General features: G+C 35.5%; 1 protein-coding gene across 2 annotated transcripts; it reads left to right on the top strand.

Moving 5' to 3' along the window:
- The first annotated feature begins 3,297 nt into the window (after positions 1-3,297).
- On the top strand, positions 3,298-23,978 carry LOC126768469 (protein transport protein Sec24A). Of its 2 annotated transcripts, none has more exons than XM_050486595.1 (16): positions 3,298-3,449; positions 3,617-4,975; positions 8,754-8,856; positions 10,458-10,584; positions 10,969-11,156; positions 13,675-13,828; positions 14,388-14,545; positions 15,158-15,231; positions 15,773-15,924; positions 16,542-16,695; positions 17,468-17,643; positions 17,978-18,088; positions 18,392-18,576; positions 18,814-18,992; positions 19,846-20,082; positions 20,648-23,978. In XM_050486595.1, exons 2-16 carry the CDS (start codon positions 3,627-3,629, stop codon positions 20,757-20,759), a joined length of 3,459 nt encoding a protein of 1,152 aa, XP_050342552.1. In that variant the 5' UTR covers positions 3,298-3,449; positions 3,617-3,626; the 3' UTR covers positions 20,760-23,978. The 2 variants fall into 2 exon arrangements, with proteins under 2 accessions (XP_050342552.1, XP_050342553.1); XM_050486596.1 differs by having other exon boundaries at positions 3,298-3,461.
- Positions 23,979-24,451: the final 473 nt, after the last annotated feature.

Here is a 24,451-nt window from a genome sequence, read left to right as displayed (position 1 = left end):
AGAGATAAGTTGCATAGGACATATTGTGCTAGAACGATGAGTGCTTGCGCAAAAACACAGGTGCACTCTCATAATCCGATGGGACGGTAATCCGAGAAGACCGGAAGGAGTTCATGCGCAGGATCAACAGTTTTCCGAGGCACGGGAGTGTAAATACAACTTTAATCTTTCAGACTCAAGGCTGCTACTGCAAATCTAACAAAAAAAACCCAATATTTTTTTATTGGCCCGACCTGAAGTTTCAAAAACTTTGGTATCTATGGCCTAATATCTAGCCACTAGACCAATGAGGTAGTCAAAATAAGTACTACTGCTCCCTAATAATTTAAATATATTATATGTATAATTCAAACGGGCATTATGTACGTTAAAATGACACATTTAAAGGGTTGTCACAAACTGATCTTTTATCTGGCGAAGCCGCGGATTTTGTTAGTTGCTACGTAAAAAAAAGAGTTTATTAAACAAATTTGTGACAAATACTCATGCTTCATTTGTTTATCCTCCAATCCTTATATAATATAGAAGGTACAATGGTGCATTGTCGTATTATTTCATGTTCAAGCAATAGCAATAAAGAAAATTACCGGCGAGTGTTTTCACGCGATTTTCCAGTTTTTATCATTTATAACTTATAATTATTATTTATCATGTAAGTGCTGCCAGCGTCAATAAAATGTTCCGATTTTCGATAAAAATATCGACTCGTCGACAATATAAACAAATAAATACGGAGTCCAATAATAGTCTAAAGTGCTTCGTTGTTTATAAATATGTTATTTTACTTTATTCGTTCTCTTATTTATAATTTCCTAATGACAACATTATTAAAGATTCTTCATGAATTCATAATATTATTAGATTTCGATTTAAGAGGTTAACGTAGAAATATATGTAGCAACCACTCTTTATTAATAATTTAATTAAGTGTTTTAGATTTCAACTCTGAGGAGAATGCTAAACCAGTACCATGTAAAGATACTGAAGTACTATTGATAACGGAAACAAAAACAAACAATGCAACAGTTTTTGTGTGTAGTTGGAAAACAAAAAATATTTTAATTAAAAAAATGTATAATAAATATTAAAAAGTAAAATTTAACAACCTTATTTTGTTTTAATTAAATCCTAAAAAATATTTATCTCCCTAAACAGGGAATGCAGTTAGTATGGCAACATTATACGCACACATTGACAAACTATCGCGGTCTTAATCACGGCTTCACGGTCCCTTGTCCTTGTCTATTAGTTTCTCTGTCTACGCCTATTCTAATCAGCAGATTATTAACACATAAAATTTGGTGTTTGCTATTGAATTGTTTGGTCGACTTCTTGAATAATCTGTGGTATTCATTTTGAAATCGTGAAAAAATGGCATTTTAAATGTCAGTCGTAGACGGAAAATCTAATGTCTACGATGTCAGCATATTCAAAGTTTGACAGTAAAATTAAAGCTATAAATGATATAAATTATTAGGTCTAATAAATCTAATAATAAGGTATTATAGAGTTTATGTATATGTACATACACATAATTTTTTTTTTTTTTTTTTTTATTTAAGTTTACAAAACTGACTTACAACTAGTACATACAAAATAAAATCTACGCTAAACAGAGTGTTAATAAGTTGCAGTCTTCTGGATGTAAACCTAGCATGCTTTAAAAAAACATATTTAACAAGAACAGTACTTGTGCAATTACTAACTAGTTAATTATTTAATTATTACATAAACTAATGTGATTTTGTTTTAAGTTTATTCTTAAGAGAACCAACAGATTCACTAAAGACATCTAGGTGTTGACGACTACAATTCGCAAGCGAGCAAATACGGTAAATTGGCGAATGTTGACCAAGATTTGATTTGACATCAGGTAGGCTAAATATTTTACGATTTTGTAAACGGCTACCTTGACGCGGAATGTAGAAACTAATTTTAGCAAGTAGATCAGGTGCATCAATATATCCGTGCAATAATTTGTATAAAAAAAGAAAGTCAGCAGCTTCTCTTCTATATTTAAGAGTTTGCACTTTATAATTAATTAGGCGTGCATCGTAAGAGTTAAAATTCTTAGCATTTAGATCTGTGTACGCTAAGTAATATAGAAAACGTTTTTGTACACGTTCTATTCTATCAGAGTGCACCTCATACCCAGGACTCCAAGCAACTGAACAATATTCTAGGATACTCCTTATTATACTATTGAAAACTAATATTGTCAAGCTTGGATCTTTAAAGATTTTCATTAATCTTAACACCAGACCAGATACTTGCGAGGCTTTTGATATGATGTAATCAATGTGATCTCTAAAGCTTAAGGTGTTATCTATTATCACCCCGAGATCCCTTACACTCGTTGACTCCGTAAGGGGCGTACCGTCGATGTAGTAAGTGTGTTTTAGTGGTTTTCGTTTTCTACAAAATGTAATATGAACACATTTATCCTTATTTAGAGTCATACGCTTTGCAAGACACCAACAAACAAGGTTGTCGATGTCACTTTGCAGGATTTCTATATCCTCTGGTGATTTAATTTCCCTGTATATTTTTAAATCATCTGCGTATATTTGATATTTGGATTTAAGTATTATACTTGAATACAACTGTTTTTTTCAATATTAAACGACACAACAACGTACAATATTATTTTATTATTATATATACTAACTATTTCGTAGGTCGTATCTATTATTATGAAGAAAAGTAATTCAGTCATAGATAGACTTGAGCAAAATATAATCAGATTAATTATTAACGATTACAATCAATCATGATTGTAGATTATTTTTAGGCGCGTAGCACTAATTTGACTCACTTACTTAATTTTTTTTGGTTTTCGTTTCACTGTAATCATGATTGATGATTACATTCACATTGTAATTGTATTCGGTAATCATTAATCTGATTCCATTTTGCTCAAGCCTGGACTAATAGATGTCAACAATGTTAATATAGAATGATGAGCAATGTGAGTTTGTAAGCACTCATTGCCTTTAATGCTGTAATGTGTAAAAATATATAAATTAAAGTGAGATTTGTCGTAGGCCACTTTTCGCTTTTTTTAAATGAAAAATGAAAGCATTTGCACAAGCATATAATATAACATAGATTTATTATTATAGGTACATTATTATAATGTTTGAATAAAGAATAAATTACAGTTAATAAATTTCAATGCTCAGAGATAACAAAAAATAATATTACAACATATTTGATGCAACTTTCAATAATCATAACGAAACGCATTTGACGTCAAAAGTCAAAAATCAATCCTTGTCACCAGTAGAGGGCGCTCAAAATCGCTCAGCCACGTAAGTCAGGGTCGTATTTTTCTTCCCAGATTTATTCTACAAAGTTATTTCTTCGTTCTGTGATAATATGTGAGAATGGTATAACAACGCAGACTTGTGCCTAAAGTTTTTTTGTGTTTAAACATCGTCCTGCCAGCGGTAAGTCCAAAAGTGCGTTTGCCCTTCCGTCATTCTTAGTGAATTAGCATTAATTAAACATCATTTTCGATATCAAGTTTATTATCGTAATACAAACAATGCTTAATTTTACTTAAAGTAATAGTAATAGAGGAATGGATTATTATATATTTTAACTACTGTTACAGATTGAAAACCATGGCTCACATACCAAATCAATATAATAATGTTCCTGGACAACAAACTTCAATGCCTGGGACATTCCCACAGTATAATCAAATTCCTCCGAACCAAGTTTCCGGGCCCGTAAAACAGGATGGAAATTTTAACCCAGCACCAATCGCAGCAATGAATAGTCAAACAAATCATTTCAATCAAAGTACGAATAGTTCGCCAGCTTTCAATCATCCTGGAATGGTGCCACCCCCACTTACAAGCTTACAGTCATCGCCTATGAGACCAATCAAACCAACAGTGGCACAAAACCCAATGCAAAATATCCAGAACATTCCACCTAATTCAGGAAGCCCCTGTGTGTCTAATCCGTCACCATTCCCTCCTAATATCCAACGGCCCCAAATAAATAACAATGCTCCACCTCTTATTTCGTCTAGTCAATATAATCAACCTTTTATGAATGGACCAACATCTGGGCCTGTTGGACATGTAAACAATTATCCACCAAACTCTAGCTCATTTAGTCCCATTCCACCAACAAATTTGCCTCCTACAAGCTATGGTCCAACATCCTTAAATTCAACTTTTGGAGGAAATCAGAGGGTTCCAATGACATCTATGCCACCAGGTTACAGTCAGCCAAATGTTCCAATAAGTGGTCCTCCATTGAATGGGCCTCCACTTACTGGCCCTAGAAACAGTCCTCTGACAACTGGACCTCCTGGTAACTTACCCATGTCAAATGTGCCTAATTTGTCTGGGCCACTGGTATCTGGACCTCCTGTAGGTCCACCTAGAAGCAATGCAATAAATGGGCCAACTATGATGGGACCACCTACGGCTTCTGTACACGGTCAAATGGGGCCACCAAAAGGACTACCAAGTGGGCCATCATCTTTGCCAGCTGGCCCTCAGCTCAGACAACCTATGCCTCCAAATATAAATCCACCACAGCAACAACTAAACAATGGGCCTATAGAACAGCAAGGTTATATTTCAAGCCCACCAAATATGCCAGCTGGCTTACAAAGTGGGCCAGTCCAGCCTGCCCCTGGACCTGCAAGTGGAATTAGTGCACAGAATACCAATATTCAGAGTAGATATCCACCAATGCCATATACAAATTTGAGTCCACAACAACAAATGCAGGTACAACAGAATATAGCAAAACAGTTTCCTACTCATAATCTCTATGGTGTAAATCAACAAATGAGTAATTTGAGTGTTACAAGACAAGGGTTTGACCAGCTGTGGGGACACCAAATGATTGACCTTTTGCAGAGTAAGAATATTTTACCAGAGTACCCCGAGGAACCCCCAGAAATAAAACTTGCACATCAATTTGCCGAGTCACCCAATTGTAGTTCAGAGTAAGTGCTTTTTAAATTTTGTTCTATTATATTATTTTTATCTTTTTGGTTAAATTATTCATAAAAATAATCTTGATTAAGATTTTTATTCCGTGCATCATATTTTTATTATTATTATAAACTAAATATGCATTTTGCAAGCCGAAAATATTTATACATTCATTGGGTGTAATGTTGCAACAACAATACAAACTTTCTCCTTTATAAAACTAAAGTTAAAGTATATCTCCAAATAGAAAGGCTCTTCAGTATTTTATTAATATTTCATATAAAGTAATACAACTTGACATCAGAACAGAATATTCCAAAGATTGAGACCCTAAAATAGTAGAAGCCATATACTTGAAAAGATAACAGTAACCTTATCATTGCTATCTCATTCCTTACTCTATAAATCTTATTCGTAGACTGTATTGTAAGGTCAACTGTCTCACATTTTTGTGACATTGATTATTGGCCTCTTAATAAATTATTTTGTATTATAAAATCTAATTTTTGTATTGATATCTGCAATCCGTCAACATAATATAATTAAATGACTTGTAATAGATATAGAATGTCATATTGAAAGTTTTTAAGTGTTGAATGCAATATAAATAAGTAGCAATATACTTTTGTTGAAATAACAATAACATGTTTTCAGTTGTTCCTATGTATTTTTTTAAATTTAAAATCAACTCATTCTTTATTCAAGTGTTCAGTATTGAATGCAAAGCTGCAATTAATTCAATTTAATTTCAATTCGATTTTTATTTTATTTTATACTGTGGCCTAATATTATTATAATAGCCTACATTTTCCAAATTTATTGTACAAGTTTTTATTGAATAACATGTGATTCTTTCAAAAAATATTTCTTATTAGTTTTATCTTTGCAAGAACTAATAGTTTCATCAGCTTATAAGCTAAACTAAATCACCAACATCGACATTTGTAAATGTAGATCTGTGACATTGTATTTTATTACATATATTACTATAACTGGGTCATGTGTATCATGACTATAATTAGTTCCTGCTTAAGTTCTTGCATAAATTTTGTAAATCAAATAAATATCATTTAAAAATTAAAAAAAAAACAAACAAGGAATAATATGTCGTAGATTATGATATAGATAATAAATATATCTTTAGTATTCATTATCTTTTATGTATTTTTTTTATAGAATAGGAAGGCGGACGAGCATATGGGCCACCTGATATTAAGTGGTCACCAACGCTCTTAGACATTGGCATTGTAAGAAATGTCAACCATCGCTTACATATCCAATGCGCCACCAACCTTGGGAACTAAGATTTTATGTCCCTTGTGCCTGTAATTACACTGGCTCACTCACCCTTCAAACCGGAACACAACAATATCAAGTATTGCTGTTTTGCGGTAGAATATCTGATGAGTGGGTGGTACCTACCCAGACGAGTTTGCACAAAGCCCTACCACCAGTATATGGCTTATGCCACCACGCTGCTCCAATGCGGGTTGGGGACACAAAGTTAACAGTTAGTTCTATTAGTTGTGTGTTTTAGGTTTAAGCCGAGATGATCCAGTAGTTAAAATGCGTTAATCTTAACCGATAATCGTGGCTTCTAACCCACACAAGCACCATTGAATTATCATGTAATTAATATGTGATTATATAATTCATCTCATGCTCGGCTTTTACTCGCTCGGCTTTCTGTTAGTTTAATTCAATGTATTATAAATTCAGGCGGTAGAATAACTTTTTAGCTGGTAGCACCTATGTAAAGGATGCAGAAAGTTCTACCACAAGTAATATCAAATAATTAATTAATGATATGTCTGCTGTTTTCCTAGAAATCTAGTTGTCTTTATATAATCAAATACAGACTTACATTTGAAACAAAATAACAATTATAATTGATATTATACAAAGATAGCACAAATTCTAAACAATGTAGTTTGTACTTAGAAATTAACATATGAACCATTTATATAATGTGAACTATTGAAATTATTTAATGTCGTAGTTAATTATTACTCAACTACACATAACTAAACATATGCAAACGTTGATTGTTTTTATTAGTATACACTCCTAGGCATAATACTAATATGCGTAGCTAATCAAATATTTAGTAAATAGTTACATGCACAAACTTTCATTTGCTATATAATGTTTCATATGAATCGAAGTGAAAGGAAAAACCTCGATCACTATACGTTTTCAAGAATTAAAGGACAGTGATAATTATTCATTTATTTTATAAAGCGATACAAAAAAAAATATACTCTTCAATTAGGTTCTCACGAGCATGTTCACGTTGTACTTCCCTATGCAAGATTAATATATAAAAACCGATTCAGGATCTAGATTCTGCCGAGAATAATAAGTAACACAGTTGTTACGCTTTTCCGATAGTTAAATTAGTATTTATCCTCTATGTAAATCAACAAACTAACAACATGATTTTTTGTCATTCATATAATCCTCGATCGCGGATTACGCCTTCTTAATCAAAGTTAATAACACGAAGTATTAATGTATTACAATTTACAATTGGCAAAACTAAAGGTATATGTGTGAAATATTTTATGATATAATAATTTATTATTAAATGTTTAGTGAGTAGTTATTGATAAGTCTCATTGACCTTATTGTTAACTTAAACTACTGCTGATACGCACTTGCGTTGCGGGCATTGCACCTATATTGATAGTAAAAGCGCGTCTGCGTACGCAGTACTAAATAAAGTAGATAAATACTAGTAAACATAATCACAACAAAGCAAGTTTTTTTTTTTAAATTTATTTTTAACGTTTTAGTTATACCGCAATCTTATTTATTCGGCCAATGATTTTTTTTATAATGAAAGCTACACATAAAAAGTCTTACCATCAATTATATATATAAGCATTGAATTAATTTTTTATACGCAATTTATGCTTTAGCAACAAAATGTTTTTTTTTTTTTTTTGCTTAAATACTACTTTGTGATAAAAGACCGTTAAGCCTATATCGTCTGTATGTTCTATTGTTTTATATACTGTCCCAGTTAAAAAACACGCTGTATATATCTGAAAAATATTTAACTATTATTATATATCATAGTTTTCGCACGTTTCGTTATGTTTTTATATCAAACACGTCCATCTCAGGTATAAAAAGTAGCCATGTCATTCGTTGAGTTTCAAACTCATACCAAATTTCATCAATAGTGATTCAGCTGTGAAAGCGTAACAGATAGTCAGACACAGCTGCTTTCGCATTTATAATTTTAGTATAGATAACGTGTTATGCAGTAAAAGTTCGAATATGTAAAATTATTTTAAAGTTAAATCAATGATTAATATTATAATATAATCTATTTAAAAAAAAAAAACAGTTAACGACATTATATTTTTTGTAATATATAACTATGCTTTCATAATATCTTATTCTAATTATTTACTGTCTACTTCATTTTTCGCATTGGCTCTATAACAGTAAGTCATTGCCTGCCTTTGTCTAGTGCTAGATATAAGGTCGTAGATCCCGAGGTACTGGGTTCGAAACCCCGGTCCGGTTATTGGGATTTTCTGTCGAAAAAATCGTGTTTGATTTGCCGCCTAATCGGATTATCAGAGTAAGAGAATCGAGAGAGCACCCGTGTTTGCGCACACACTTGTGCAATATATTATGTCCTGCGCAATTGGCTAGTTTCTCTTGAGAATGGCCGCCTGGCCGAAATCGGTATAGATGACATCATCATAAATATGTCATTTAATAATGTTAAACATTTAATATTAATGTTGTGTAAATTTACGACTTCTATTGCAGGATCTTCAGGTGTACAGTGAACCGCATTCCCGAGACAAACTCACTATTGCAAAAGTCTAGATTGCCTTTAGGTATACTGATACATCCATTCAAAGACCTAAATGTAAGTATAAGTTTCATAATACATAAGTATGTAATATACCGTAACCGTAACAGCCTGTGAATGTCCCACTGCTGGGCTAAAGGCCTCCTCTTCTCTTTTTGAGGAGAAGGTTTGGAGCTTATTCCACCACGCTGCTCCAATGCGGGTTGGTGGAATACACGTGGCAGAGTTTCAGTGAAATTAGACACATGCAGGTTTCCTCACGATGTTTTCCTTCACCGTAAAGCACGAGAAGAATTATAATCACAAATTAAGCACATGAAAATTCAGTGGTGCTTGCCCGGGTTTGAACCCACGATCATTGGTTAAGATTCACATGTTCTTACCACTGGGCCATCTCGGCTCTTATGTAATATGTATATTAGTAATATGACTGCCTCGTTGGTCTAATGGCTTGATATAAGGCCGCAGACCCGGAGGTCCTGGGTTCAATTCCCAGGTCGGGCCAATAAAAAGTTATTGGGTTTTTCTGTCAGGAAAATTCTCAGTAGCAGTGGAAATTGGAAGTGTGTACAGTCCCGTGCCTCGGAAAGCACGTAAAGCCGATAGTCCTGCGCCTGAATTCTTTCCGGTCGTGTCGGATTGCCGTCCCATCGGATTATGAGAGTTAGGGAATAGAGAGTGCACCTGTGTTTGCGCTCACACTTGTGCACTATAATATCTCCTGCGTAGTTGGCTAATCTCTCTTGAGATTGGCCGCCGTGGCCGAAATCGGTCTGGAGGACATTATTATAAGTAATATGAGTCGAAAACAGATTCACTTTTTAAACAGTTTCATATTATTCTACTAAGTACAAATGATTCATAATATATATGTGTGTAAACAAATATTACACGTGCGGTATTTGTTTACTTGAAAATGAACTTCATTGTAACGGAAAAGAAATCAAAATCGCATATTTGTATAAAATATTGTGACGTTTCGATTCTATTTCATATTACGTAAATGAATATAAATTCAATTTATTGTTATCGCTCTATAGTGTTAAATAATGAGTTAATTATTTTTGCTAATTATTATAAAATTTAACTATCTTATTGTATAAGTTGCACGGGTCTCATAAAAAGAAATTGATTTTAAAGCGATGCAAAGCGAATATTTATATATGTTATTTTAAGATTTTTACTTGTGTCGTATTCATGCCTACACTTTGCAGTCAATTTTCATTAAAATTAATATTTATCGTCTTGCGTCTGTTATCAACCGAGCTCAATATAGAAATACATCAAATATATATTGTTAGGTATTGAGTTTCGAAACATATATATATATATATACATATACATTGACGGACCGGTTGCCGTGGTTGGTAAATACTTGCCTTTCACGCCGAAGGTAGGTTCGATTCCCACTCAGGATAGAAATTTGTGTGCATGAACAAGTCTGTTTGTCGTAAGTCTGGGTGTAATTATGTAAATAAGTATGTATTTACAAAAGAAAAGTAGCATATGTAGTATATCAGTTGTCTGGTTTCCAAAGTACAAGCTCTGCTTAGTTTAGGATCAGATGGCCGTGTGTGAATAATGTCCCAGGATATTATTATTAACACATATATACATTATGTAATTATTATGTTAAATCTATAAACGTTTGTTCATAGCATCTACCAGTGATTCAGTGTACAACGATAGTGCGTTGCCGAGCGTGTAGGACCTACATAAACCCCTTTGTCTACTTCGTCGATTCGAAACGTTGGAAATGCAATCTTTGCTACAGAGTTAACGATTGTGAGTAAAGTTTTCATAGCAAATACGATTCGAGAGTGTACGTCAACCATTATAATTTTATTGTACAGATAAAAAAGAATGAAGGATGAAAAAAATCATAGTGTTTTTTCGATCCGAAAATTAGAAAAATATTTAATTTATATTGTTTATGTTTTTTTTATGTTTAAAAATATTTAATGTATTATAAAGGTGCATTTGTTTGTAATTATTTTAGAACATCTGTATGTTATGTTCTCGTCACTCTTACTTATATAGATTACATTTAAAAAATGGAAGTCACATCAAATAATTTTGGTTTTTTGGTTTTTGAAAGTTTCATATTCTGTTTAAATGAATATTTTTCTAGAAACTTTCAAACTTTCAAATCTAATGTGATGCTTACAGTACCAGATGAATTCCAATACGATCCGTTAAGCAAGTCCTACGGCGATCCGTCCAGACGGCCCGAGATCAAGTCGGCCACGATAGAGTTCATTGCGCCCAGCGAGTACATGCTCCGCCCGCCGCAGCCAGCCGTCTACCTGTTCCTTCTGGACGTTTCTCAGATCGCGAGAGATTCAGGATATTTACAGGTAATAAATATAAATAATATAAGGTATTGACACAGATTATAAAAGTTTTTTCTTTTTTTTTTAAATAAGCTAATCGTTAGTTGAGTTTTATTTTATTAACTATTGATTTAATGTTGACTTAGAATAGTTTGAACAATGTTCGTAACAGCAACATCTTATTCAAAGACTAAGGTAAAGTCGGTCGCCGATTGTCAGCGAGCGTTACGCAGTTTCCTATTTTTTCACACATATAAAACTTTTTGTTCACACCAAACCGCTGCGTAAATTCTCTCGGCGGTCTATTGTAACAATTAGCGCCGCGGATATTGATGGGCCACTTAGCAGAACTTCTCGTCAGTCAGCCGATAAGCTTACGCAAAGTATGCACGAAAATGGAGTTTCTCTCTACTCATACTAGGGCTGAAAGTGAATAGTTACGGTAGCATGCGAAAGCGATCCCGTGGCGCTCCTCGTTAAGACGGAAAGGGTACCGTTGGTTTTTTAGTGGGTAGTCCCGATGTTCGGGGCGAACTCGGCGCCTTGGACACCGGCGAGCCCCACATACCCCCCCCAATGTTCCCGTGGGGGAAACGCGTTGCGCGTTTTTCCATCGTTAAAAAAAGGGCTGAAACTGAGCCTGCTTACAGTCAGTGGCAGTCTAGCAACATTACGCTATGTATGAACGCTTGATAAGTATTTCACTCGCTTTAAACGTCACTGCTCCGCCCCCGTGGCTCGTAGCGTGATGTTACGTCTCAAAAAATGATTTTCAAACGACATAAGTTTTATTTGTATATACTGAGATTAGTGCGTTCAAACGAACGGACAAATTCGTCAGCTTTGTAATATTAGTAAAAAAACATATGTATATGTACTATTATATGCATCAACGTGTAAATTTTGATAACAAACGATAACTGAAGCTGTTCGAAATTTACAACATCAGGTGACAGGGCAATATTTTTATCACTGTCCAATTTGATTTAGTTTAATTTATTTGGTACTAAATGGTAAAATATTTTTAGTGTCTTCTTGCGTTTCTAGAATTCTGACTAATCGGTTCCTTAATTATAAATATGATTTGACCGGTGTTAGAAACAGGATCGAATGCTTTTGCTGACCGTACTATTGTCTCAGAATCTATGATGACCCATTAATTAGTGAGTCCTATTGTTGGAAATTCATAGATAATCTCTTTTGACCTATTACTCTCTCTTCGAGGAATTATTCACTCTAATTCCTGCTTCCTCCTTCCTCCATAAGTCTACGCGTGCTGGCTCTCGATGTCACCGCCTAACTGTGACATCAATTCCATCGTGCACAAAGAAATTTGGCAACTCCTTTCTTTGTCGCACTTCCAAAAAATGGAATTCCTTACCGGCTCACGTGTTCCCCTCCTCTTACAACCCGGGTTCCTTCAAACGAGGCGTGAAGAGGCATCTTCACGCCTCGTTTGAAGGAATCTTTTACTGGTGGTAGGGCTTTGTGCAAGCTCGTCTGGGTAGGTACCACCCACTCATCAGATATTCTACCGCAAAACAGCAATACTTGATATTGTTGTGTTCCGGTTTGAAGGGTGAGTGAGCCAGTGTAATTACAGGCACAAGGGACATAAAATCTTAGTTCCCAAGGTTGGTGGCGCATTGGATATGTAAGCGATGGTTGACATTTCTTACAATGCCAATGTCTAAGAGCGTTGGTGACCACTTACCATCAGGTGGCCCATATGCTCGTCCGCCTTCCTTTTCTATAAAAAAAATATAAAAAAAAAAAAAAAAAAAAAAAAAAAAAAAAATCTTGCGGGCCGGAAAGGCGAAGGCGGCTAGTGCAGAACATTCTTCCCGACTGTACTGGCCGTCGTCGCATTTGGACTCTACTACCACTTACCATCAGGTGGCCTAGAGTGATTTGCCCTCCCGGCAAATATAAAAAAAATACCAGTTGCTACAGTCGTGACGGTAGTTCGCCTCGAAAATCCATCTTAATTTTCAATCCTGTATACAATAGGTAATATGAGTCATATCATATTTGTTTATATAATAAACATAATCAAAATATGATTTCATATTTGGTCTGACAACCTATTTTGGACTTTGTTGAAGATTTGTTTTTATAAGATTGTTCTATCCACAAAACACGTGAATTCATTCAATACGGCGACCATAATTTGTGAAAATTTCACAACAATTCACAGCAATATGACCGCTATAATGGTCGATTTCTGTTTATATGTGCAAATTCTAAACAAAAATTTCGTGAAATTTAAAACATGTAATTGTTTTTGAAGTAAAAATTCCGCCGAACGGAGAAATCGAGAAGAATTGATGAAAGCGTCGAATGTAACATTGTTACATATAAATGTTCTCTTTAAGAAGCCTTTTCTGCAGATAGTTACCAGATTTGTTAGTCCAATAAATTAATTAATTTTATAACTTACTTATGAACTATTATTGAACATAATAAATCAAAAACAGTGTATTGATAGTCAAACTCTGCATGGAAGACATTTTGAATTTATATTTGTTTCGTCGTGTCGCAGGTCGTGTGTGAAACTCTCAAGGCTAACTTGGAGCAGCTGCCGGGCGACGCGCGCACGCAGATCGGCTTCATCTGCTACGACGCCCACGTGCACTACTACCTCATGAACGAGGGGCTCACCAGGCCCAAGGAGATGACCGTACTAGATATCGATGGTATATATATAGTTCATTATTTATATGTATATATTTCAATGTATCTTAGAATATGTAGATATATTTACCATTGACTGCCTCGTTGGTCTAGTGGCTTGATGTAAGGCCGCCGACCCGGGGGTCCTGGGTTCAATATCCAGGTCGGGCCAATAAAAGGTTATTGGGCTTTTCTGTCAGAAAATTCTCAGTAGCAGCCCGGAGTCAGGAAGTTGGAAGTGTGTACATTCCCGTGCCTCGGAAAGCACGTAAAGCCGTTGGTCTTGCGCCTGAACTCTTTCCGGTCGTTTCGGATTGCCGTCCATCGGATTATGAGAGTTAGGGAATAGAGAGTGTACCTGTGTTTGCGCACACACTTGTGCACTATAATATCTCCTACGTCGTAGGCTAATCTCTCTTGAGATTGGCCGCCGTGGCCTAAATCGGTCTGGAGGACATTATTATATTTACCATTATCATATTGATTTTAATGCTACATTGATCAAACCAGATTACACGATATTATATACATATGCAAATTAAACTTTAAATCGTATCCCTTAAGGTATATGTTTCTTTGCAGATATATTTCTTCCATCACCGGAATCCTTGCTAGTGAACTTGGGTGAATACAAAGATATGGTCAAGGAGCTGCTAACTATATTACCGCAGCGTTACTCCACTCCCGGCGTCCCGGCGTCCGCGCTCGGCGCAGCCCTGCAGGCCGCCTACAAGCTTATGGTGAATATACATTTACACACCTATGTTATTTAATTGGTGGAAAGCAGAAACTGCTGAGTTTATAGCCGATACTCGCTAATATCGTCACTCGGAACCGGCGGCATCTTTACATTATATATATATAGTAGTATACTAGCTGATCCGTGCCCACTTTGTTGGGCAGTAAATATTTTTACTTGTAATGAAATTATGATTTTGGTTCAAAATCGGTTCAGTAGTTCCAGAGATGCTCCCTTCAACCTCACAAACTTTACCTCTTTATGATATTAGTATACATATAATGACGATTCATAAGTGCTTGTAAGAGTACATAATGAATTATATTTTGATAAATATGTTCTTAGTTTTTTACTATTTTCTTGTTATTTAAAATCATATAAAGTCTTCTCATATTGAAGAATTGAGGAAACAGAAGTTAGAAACTATTTTTAGTACACTAAAGTACAGTACTAAAGTGGTTTTTAGTGAATATAAGTATATTCCAAAGGAGTTTACAAGATTATTTCAAGTTTGTGTATTACATGCGTAATGTGAGTCATTTGTACTATAAATATTAAAAAAAAAAAATTAATAGCAGAATACAATAAATAAATAATTATTTTTCTATTCCAGGCTCCCACAGGGGGACGTGTTACAGTTTTCCAAACCTGTCTACCTAATATTGGTCCAGGAGGATTACATTCAAGGTAAACTTTTTATTTACTCTAAGTAATAAATTTTAAATACTTACAAGTACCGAGATGGCCCAGTGGTTGAACAGTGGGTACAAATCTGGGCAAGCACCACCGAATTTTCATGTACTTGATTTGTGTTTATAATTCATCTCGTGTTGGACGGTGAAAGAAATTTTCCCGAGGAAACCTGCATACCGTAACCGTAACAGCCTGTGAATGTCCCACTGCTGGGCTAAAGGCCTCCTCTCCTCTTTTTGATGAGAAGGTTTTTTTTTTTTTTTTAAAAACCTGCATGTGCCTGTCAATTTCACTGAAATTCTGCCACATTTACATTCGACCGACCCGCATTGGAGCAGCGCAGTGGAATAAGCTCTAAACCTTCTCCTCAAAAAAAAAAAGGAAAGGAAGCCTTAGCCCAGCAGTGGGACATTCACATGCTGTTACTGATACTGTCTTACATGTGACTCAAGAGATAAAATTAATTTGTTACCAATTTTAGCAAATACTTCATCACAGAAAAATTACTATTATAGAAAAATTACTATTATTTCAGAGAGGATCCAAATGCTCGCTCTTCTAAAGATGTGGCCCATCTGAATCCAGCGACTGATTTTTACAAAAGGCTCGCTTTGGATTGTAGTGGGGCACAAGTTGCTGTAGATCTGTTCCTACTAAGCTCACAATACTGTGACCTGGCAACACTCAGTAAGTCACATAGAAATTATATTTATTAAAAAAATACTAGATCACTTATTACTTATTCGATTACTTATTAAATTTAAAAGGTTGTGATTACAATTTTTGTACAATGATTGGAGTAAAAACCACTTCTAAAGTACTCGCTGAATATTAAAATAGGTGTTCGTAAAACACTAAAATATATACAGGCGAGGTCGTGGGCTATCTTCTAACTATTTTAATATTAACGAAATTATCCAATAAGAGTTACAATATAGCATCTATCAATTCACGTTTCAATGTAATAATCTAAAATTAATTTATTGAGTATTTGGCGCAATTTAAATAATCTTTTAGTAATATTTAAACACAAAATTTTAAATTAAAATAACTGGTATGATATATATTCAATAAATCTCAGATTTTCTATTGGTTTAATGTTTGGTAGTTTGATGCGCATGCATGTTTTGATTTCCAAACAGCATCACAATTAAAACTTTTGAATTGCAATTTTTTTTTGTTTTGCTGACATCCAGTTTTGTGTCCATTTGATATTAATGGGATTCCGGATTCCTAGGCTGGTCTGGATGATGCTCAGCCAGCCAGAGTTATGAAGAAAAACTAACTATATTTATTGTTTTTAGGTGGAATGAGTAAATTCAGCGCAGGCACCGTCTACCATATCCCACTGTTCCGTGCGCAGCGGCCGTGGCAAGCGGAGCAGTTAACGCAAATGTTCACGAGGTATCTCACTAGGAAGATAGGCTTTGAAGCCGTTATGCGGGTTAGGTGTACTAGGTAAGACTATGAATATTTTATTTCTAATTATAAGTGTGGTTTACAGTAGAGTTGAATATATCAACCCCGTCCACTATAAGCTCCTCAACGATTCGTATGGTAGCGGAAAACCAATCTATAAGTAAACCGACGGGCCGGTTGACTTGCCTTTCACGCCGAAGGTTGTGGGTTCGATTTCCACACAGGACAGACATTTGTGTGCATGAACATGTCTGATTGTCCTGAGTCTGGGTGTAATTTTCTATATAAGTATGTATTTGCAAAAGAAAAGTAGTATATGTAGTATATTAGTTGTCTGGTTTCCATAGTACGAGCTCTGCTTAGATTGGGATCAGATAGCCGTGTGTGAATAATGTCCCAGGATATTATTATTATTTTGATGATTGTTGGCTTAAAGCACAGGTAATAAAATTAAATGCAATAAAACACATTGCGACAACGATCTTAAATAAATGAGGTAAGGTCAAGCGAATTATAAATCATATTTATTGTAAACTATATATATAAACTAGGGCCTGTCCATGCATTGCATTTCGTTTTTAAACTTGATTTCATAACATATTCAAGAGTATCAACTCGGCTGGGTTAACAACGCATGGACGATAGAATACGCACAAAAAAATAAACATTAGATAATTGTAAAATTACTGTGTTCTACTTTCCTTACCTTATAATTTGATATCATATTCGAAATACACTAAACTCTTTTAAAATTATATTTTATAATGTTTAAAGTCAATATCAAGGTTAGTTATTATGTATCGTGTTGTAGGGGTATAACGATTCACACGTTCCACGGCAACTTCTTCGTGCGGTCGACGGACCTGCTGTCGCTCCCCAACGTGTCTCCTGACGCGGGCTTCGGCATGCAGCTCACGATAGAGGAGTCGTTATCGGATCTGCAGCAAGTCTGCTTCCAGGCTGCTCTACTTTATACTAGTAGTAAAGGTATTTTATCTAATTTATATACATTACTAGCGCTTTACTAGCGCTTTTTTAATTCAGAATTACTAAATGCTAATTTCCACAGCTCTTTCATCAAAAATTAAGCATTTTCATACAATATTTTGTCCCCTTTATCACTATCTCAGGATGTCAATTAAAAAAAAAACTTTTATAGTACTAACCTGCTTTGTACTAGCACTAGTAGTTTGCGCTGTGCATTGGTATGTATATAAAAGAATAACGGACTGATTATTGGTTAAAACGAGCTGAATCAATATAAAGATTTCCAATATAATAAATTGTTCTTGCAAATAATTGTTTTTGTTACTTCTTGCAGGCGAACGAAGGATACGTGTCCATACATTAGCTTTACCGATAGGAAACACCTTGCCAGATATTTTACACTCAGCGGACCAACAATGTATAATAGGATTACTCAGTAAAATGGGTGAGTTTACCGAAGGAATTTTTAAAACATTTATTTTAATATCTCAAACTAAACTAATATTAATAAATTGAATTAATCTATTTTCTGATATATGTATATATATATCTACACAATTCACACAAGAGTGTCGAATGCTTGCTTCCCTGACGATCGATCACGGTTCCCTGGTGAGTTTCTCGCCGGGTCGAGAATGATCAGAATCTACATTCTGAACGGAGCTTGACAATCAATCGAATTCTGTAACGCGACAAGTACAGTCAGTCCCCTCTCGAACGAGTAATGTACCGTTGTGCCCGCGAGCAGCCGTCGACCGCTGCGTGTCGGCGTCCATGTCGGAGGCGAAGGAGGCGCTCATCAACGCGGCCGTGGACATGCTGAGCGCGCACCGCCTGGCGCAGAACCTGCCCGCCGGCGCCGCCAGCGCCGCGCTGCACGCGCCGCACCCGCTGCGCCTGCTGCCGCTCTACATCCTGGCGCTGCTCAAGCGGGTGAGTGTCCATTGAGCGATGCGCCACTTGGTATGGGATTCCACCGTTTTGGAATCGAAATATATATAGCCGGGTCCGGTACGGACGGACGTTACTCTCTATATAAAAATATGTGAGCAGCGAACTTTGGATCACGTCCGATACTATAATTTAAAATAATTGTCAAACCCCTCGGAGGAATCCAGTGGCCACGATTCTTATTCCGAGTAGTAACGAGCGTGTTGGCATCGGTTTCAGAAAGCGTTCCGCACGGGCACGTCGACGCGGCTGGACGAGCGCGTGGCCGACATGTGCGTCATGAAGTGCGCGCCGCTGGCCGCGCTGCTGCGCGCCGTGCACCCCGACCTGTACGCGCTGCACGTGCGGCCCGAGCCCGACGCGCCGCTGCCGCCGCGCCTGCAGCTGTCCGCCGAGAGGTACTTTTTTTATAGAATAGGAAGGCGGACAAGCATCATAAGTGGTCACCAACGCCCCTAGACATTGACATTGTAAGAAATGTTAACCATCGCTTACATCACCAATGCGCCACCAACCTTGGGAACTAAGATGTTACATCCCTTGTGCCTGTACCCGTAACCCGTAACAGCCTGTGAATGTCCCACTGCTGGGCTAAAGGCCTCCTCTCCTCTTTTTGAGGAGAAGGTTTGGAGCTTATTCCACCACGCTGCTCCAATGCGGGTTGGTGGAATACACATGTGACAGAATTTCAGTGAAATTAGACACATGCAGGTTTCCTCACGATGTTTTCCTTCACCGTAAAGCACGAGATGAATTATAATCACAAATTAACCACATGAAAATTCAGTGGTGCTTGCCCGGGTTTGAACCCACGATCATCGGTTAAGATTCACGCGTTCTTACCACTGGGCCATCTCAGCTTCAAATCGAAACACAACAATACCAAGTACTGCTGTTTTGCGGTAGAGTATCTGATGAGTGGGTGGTATCTACCCAGACGAGCTTGCACAAAGCTCTACCACCAGTAAAATATTTAATATTCAAAAGCTTCTATACGGACATTCATTTAGCTAACATACATTTTTCCTTCCACGTCGATGGTGTCCTAAGCCGGGGTTCGCACAGGAGCCCTTAAGTGGGCTCCCAACGTCGGACTGTAGTATCTTAAATACTTGCCCTCCGTCCGGTGACACTGTCGAGGCCACTTAGGCCAACAGTGACATATCAATTCGAAAAAAAAACACAACACAACATTTGTTAGTATTAAGCCGCAACGGACGACACGATGAATAAAAAATATAATTGTTACAGGATAAGTTTACATGGGGCGTATCTCTTGGACGACGGTGAAACGATGATAATATACGTGTGTCACGGCGTCAGTCCCGCCTTCCTGTCGGAAACCTTCGGGGTGGCCGCCTTCAGTCAGCTACCGGACGAAGCTAGAAGTTTACCCAAAATAGAAAGCGAAGGAAACGAACAGCTACACGCGCTTATAGAAAAACTAAACGACGACCGACCTTATCCAGCTAGTATACTTATTCTTAGGTGAGTGATGGCATACTATGTGGAAGTTTTACGTATATAAAGTCACGCCACCCTATCCTAGTAAGTGGATTTCGTTAAGCCGAATTTTTGAACCGGGAATTTTTTATAAGCGCATTTAAGTAACTTCCTCGTCCAATCGTATGGTGTCCGACTAAGGTTCCACTATCTCGCAGTTAGGCAGGTGGCCTGATGTAAGTCTACCAAATCCTTCCCATGTAGCTTATACACTGCGCTATCCAGAAGTAAATGGATAAAGAAATACTAATGATGAACAATGAATTGAAAGCATCTTGTAGCCCCATAGGCATGAGGATGGATGGGCTATCGAACCACATTTTGAGAAACGAAATCAATTTTTCTAGTAATTATGTATCATTTGCTGAAAATGAGGTAACAACAGGCACAAGGAATATAACATCTTATTTCCCAAGTTTGGCGTATTGACGATTTAAAGGATGAGTAATATTTCTCATAGTACTAATTTTTTATAGATGTTGAGATCCATGGTTACGTATTTGCCAGTCTGCCTACCCACTTTAAATTAAAAAACGTATTTTAATTGCAGGGATAATTCACCGTCACGCCAGCTATTCACAGAGCGTCTCATCGAAGACCGAGTGGAGTCCGCATTCTCTTATTACGAATTCTTACAGCATATTAAGACACAAGTGAAATGAGTGAGTAAGTGTGTGACTTGAGCCTTGGACGTTGCTCGAGTTGCCAGAGGTTAATGTGACACTGCCCTAACTTGTTAACAATTTCGGTATTCCGTTTCGATATGTTTCAGACATTGGATAAGGGGTACGGATCTTTAATTTAAGTTGTCGCGCGTTTCCCTTTTTGTTTTAAATTTATTTAATAATATATACTCGTTACAGGCTCGATCGATACAATTCTGTATTGAAGCGATTTATCACTCATTAAAAAAAATGGTATTTATTGTGCACTAATTCGAAAATGATGGCGCAAATAATTTGTAAGATATTGCCAAAAAATTAAGCTTATTGAACGACAACTAAGTAATTTGTTTGCTGAAACGTTCCTTTTTCTCTACAGAAATAAATTGTAAAAATTTGGAAATTATTATAAATACATGTCGTAGGAAATGATTCGCTTTGGGTGTGAGATTTAGATCAACGCAATATGTGACTTCAGTTTATTATGGGAATAAAAACATTTTTAAAAAAAGCTTTTATTTTCACTGTTAAATCAATCCATGTTATCAAGAAAGCTGTGAATATGATATATGAAATAAATTTTAAACGGACAATATTTTAACAGTAGCCATATAGTGAAAATATTATAACTGTGCCATTCCGAAATCAGCCTTAAAAATTATCTATGGGCAGACCTTTAACAATAATTAGGAAATAAATAAAGTTTATTGTTTTTTAATAGTTATTTGTTATGGGACGTCTTTTTTTTCGCCTAATTGCCTTTATCTGTGGCTTTACATTGCAATATCAATTATGCTGTTATTTAGGTCTAAAAGAATATCGCCTACACGACACTTGCTGCAACTTCAGGGAGGCATAGTTATAATATTTCCAACGAACCAAGCAGTAGCAATAAAATGTAATTAATGAATTTATATTTCTAGTTACATAGTTACAATTTCTTTCGTCACGTTATAAATGATATTTAATAATTATTTCATTAGTTTTTTTTTTTGTTGTTGATAATAGTAATTTTGCATCTTGGTGTGTGTGTAAATTAAATCGATATTTTATACAATGGTAATTTTTTTGCTTAATGTCAAAATGGAAATGGCTTCAAACAACCAGTGATACCATATTAGAAAATGTATCTAAATTTTGATTTAATTTTTCATCACCGTCAGTTTGAAACTTATATATAGATGAGAATACAGTAAATATATTTTGTAATTACGAATGAAATTATATTAATTACAATTGATTTCTATAATCTTCATGACGATCTATGATGATCTATTTTACACGGTATAGTATTATTAGGTAGATAATAATAATAAAAAAAATTATACCGAGAATTCGGGCGGAATGTCGATTTTCGTTTTTAACGGTCGTGTCTTATTTTTTTACTCGTTAAAATTACATTTCTTAGTTTGGTAATATTTGTATAGAACATTTTTTTTAAGTATGTTTACGGCTGTATCACGAATATTTCTTTAATGCAATAAAATATTCTCTATTGTAATATTGGTAAGTATATTATGTTGCTGTTATATGTAATTTTATAGTTATTTATGTGTATTCGATATACTATTGTAAATTGAATAACATTAATATAAACGAGTTGGCTCCTCAACGATTGGTCATATGTTTTTTATAATAATTTTCAACGTATCGCATATCAATTTTTTTTTTTAATAAGTGACCAATATCAGGTCGTTTGTTTGCTAAAATATTTCCGTTGCATTTACGAAATTTTTCCCAAACCACGAAGGAGCAATATACATGGAGCCAAAATTTATATCTTTTAGCAATATTTTAAGCCGACTTGAAGTTGAATTTTTTTTAACGTTCTTCTATATATCGTTTCAGCTAAACGTTACTTTACGTGTATTAGATAATGTTGTCATATGTAATTACACGTGCTGTCCGCTTTCTATTTTATATTTTCACGTTCTTGGAATTATAATAAGATATGAATGAAATGAAATTGGCTGGAGTTATGATAAAATTAGTAGCTCAATTTGCCGTTACAAGATTTCATGCGATATTATTTTTTCTCTAAGACATACAGAGAGAAATGTACACAAGGACAAGTCACTTGTTTTATAAAGAGTAGGCGGACGGGCAAATGGTCCTGATGGTAAATGGTGACCATCGGTAAATGTCACTGATCATGACCATTTGTCACTGTAAGAAATATTAACCATACCTTACATCGCGCATCCAATGCGTCACCAACGTTAGTGGCAAATATGTTATGTTACCTGTTCCTGTATCTGAACTGGCTAGATTTGTTACAAACCGGAAAACGTAAACAAAAGTATTGCTGTTTGGCGGTAGAATAATAAATATGAGTTAATCTAAACCGATACGACTCCCGCGCCAACTATTGTTCAGTAGTAAAAAAAAATAACAGCTTGTACATCTTTATTTATAATAAACCACTATTCCACACAATATCCACTTTAATTTTTCTCCAATGTTCCGATAACAACGCCATTTTTTCACGTTTTCTTTGTGTCAGATTATTTAGATGTCAACGCGTTCTCATGTCCATTAATTTACTTATCTTTACTTAGACCATGGGAATCAACTATATAAGGATTTACGAGATCAAGTAAATAATACGAATTACGCACTTTTTTATTAAATAGTGACTTGTTCTGTTCATTTTAAAACTGTATCGAATAATTATTTCCAAAGAAATTTACGATTGTCATTGGGTATGTTAATATTGTATATTTAAAACTTATTTCTACTATATTTTTCTTTGATTTTTCTAAACATTTTTGTTCCACTGAACTATTTCAAAATTAACCTCGTTGAAAATGAATTAGATATTTGTATAAATAACGTTTGTTCCGAAAGGACCATCAACAATGTAAATAAAAATGAAATTCTATGATCATTATTATACAATATTCAAAAAGTTTTAAAATGTATACATCACAGTATATTTGCTGGCTGAATGTAAATTTGCTATGAGAGTAAAGGATCCGATAGACTTGCGCGACCAAGCGAACTTGGAAATTGACGGAAGTTCTCACACATGTGACCCCTTCCGCTTCGTTTGATCGCGCAGGTGTTGTCGATCTATGGTTTTGTAATAAGATTGGTTAACTGTTGTCTGTTCGTGTTCGATGTATGATTTTAAATATAAAATAAATGTATTTAATTTATTGTTAGCGGACTGAACTCGGGAGCCTTGTAACTTGTTTCAATATAACAAATCGAAAATCATTGTTGTTTTATTTTTAATTACCTTAATTTTAGTTAAGGTTAATGTTTAGGTCGTGCGTAAAATTTTTAACGTCGAATTAGACTGCAAAGTTTTCAAACGTAACGTTTGTAACGTTAAATATTTATCAATACACTCCCGTGTACAAGATACCCAGATGGGCATCGACATGGCAACCGATGATCGCGAGTTGAAACCCGGGCAAGCACCACTGAATTTTCATGTGCTTAATTTGTGATTATAATTTATCTCGTGCTTTACGGCGAAGGAAAACATTGTGAGGAAACCTGCATGTGTCGAATATCACTGAAATTCTGCCATATGTGTACTCCACCAACCCACATTGGAGCAGCATGATGGAATAAACTTCAAAGCTTCTCCTCAAAAACAGGGGAGGAGGCATTTAGCCCAGCGGTGGGATATTCACAGGCTGTTACGGTACAAGATGCGCTTCATTTATTTAAATGTCTGATTT

This window comes from Nymphalis io, chromosome 5 (assembly GCF_905147045.1).
Source record: "Nymphalis io chromosome 5, ilAglIoxx1.1, whole genome shotgun sequence".
NCBI classification, from domain to species: domain Eukaryota; kingdom Metazoa; phylum Arthropoda; class Insecta; order Lepidoptera; family Nymphalidae; genus Nymphalis; species Nymphalis io.
Note: the sequence above shows the minus strand (reverse complement) of the source record. Positions and strands in the feature narration are given on the sequence as shown.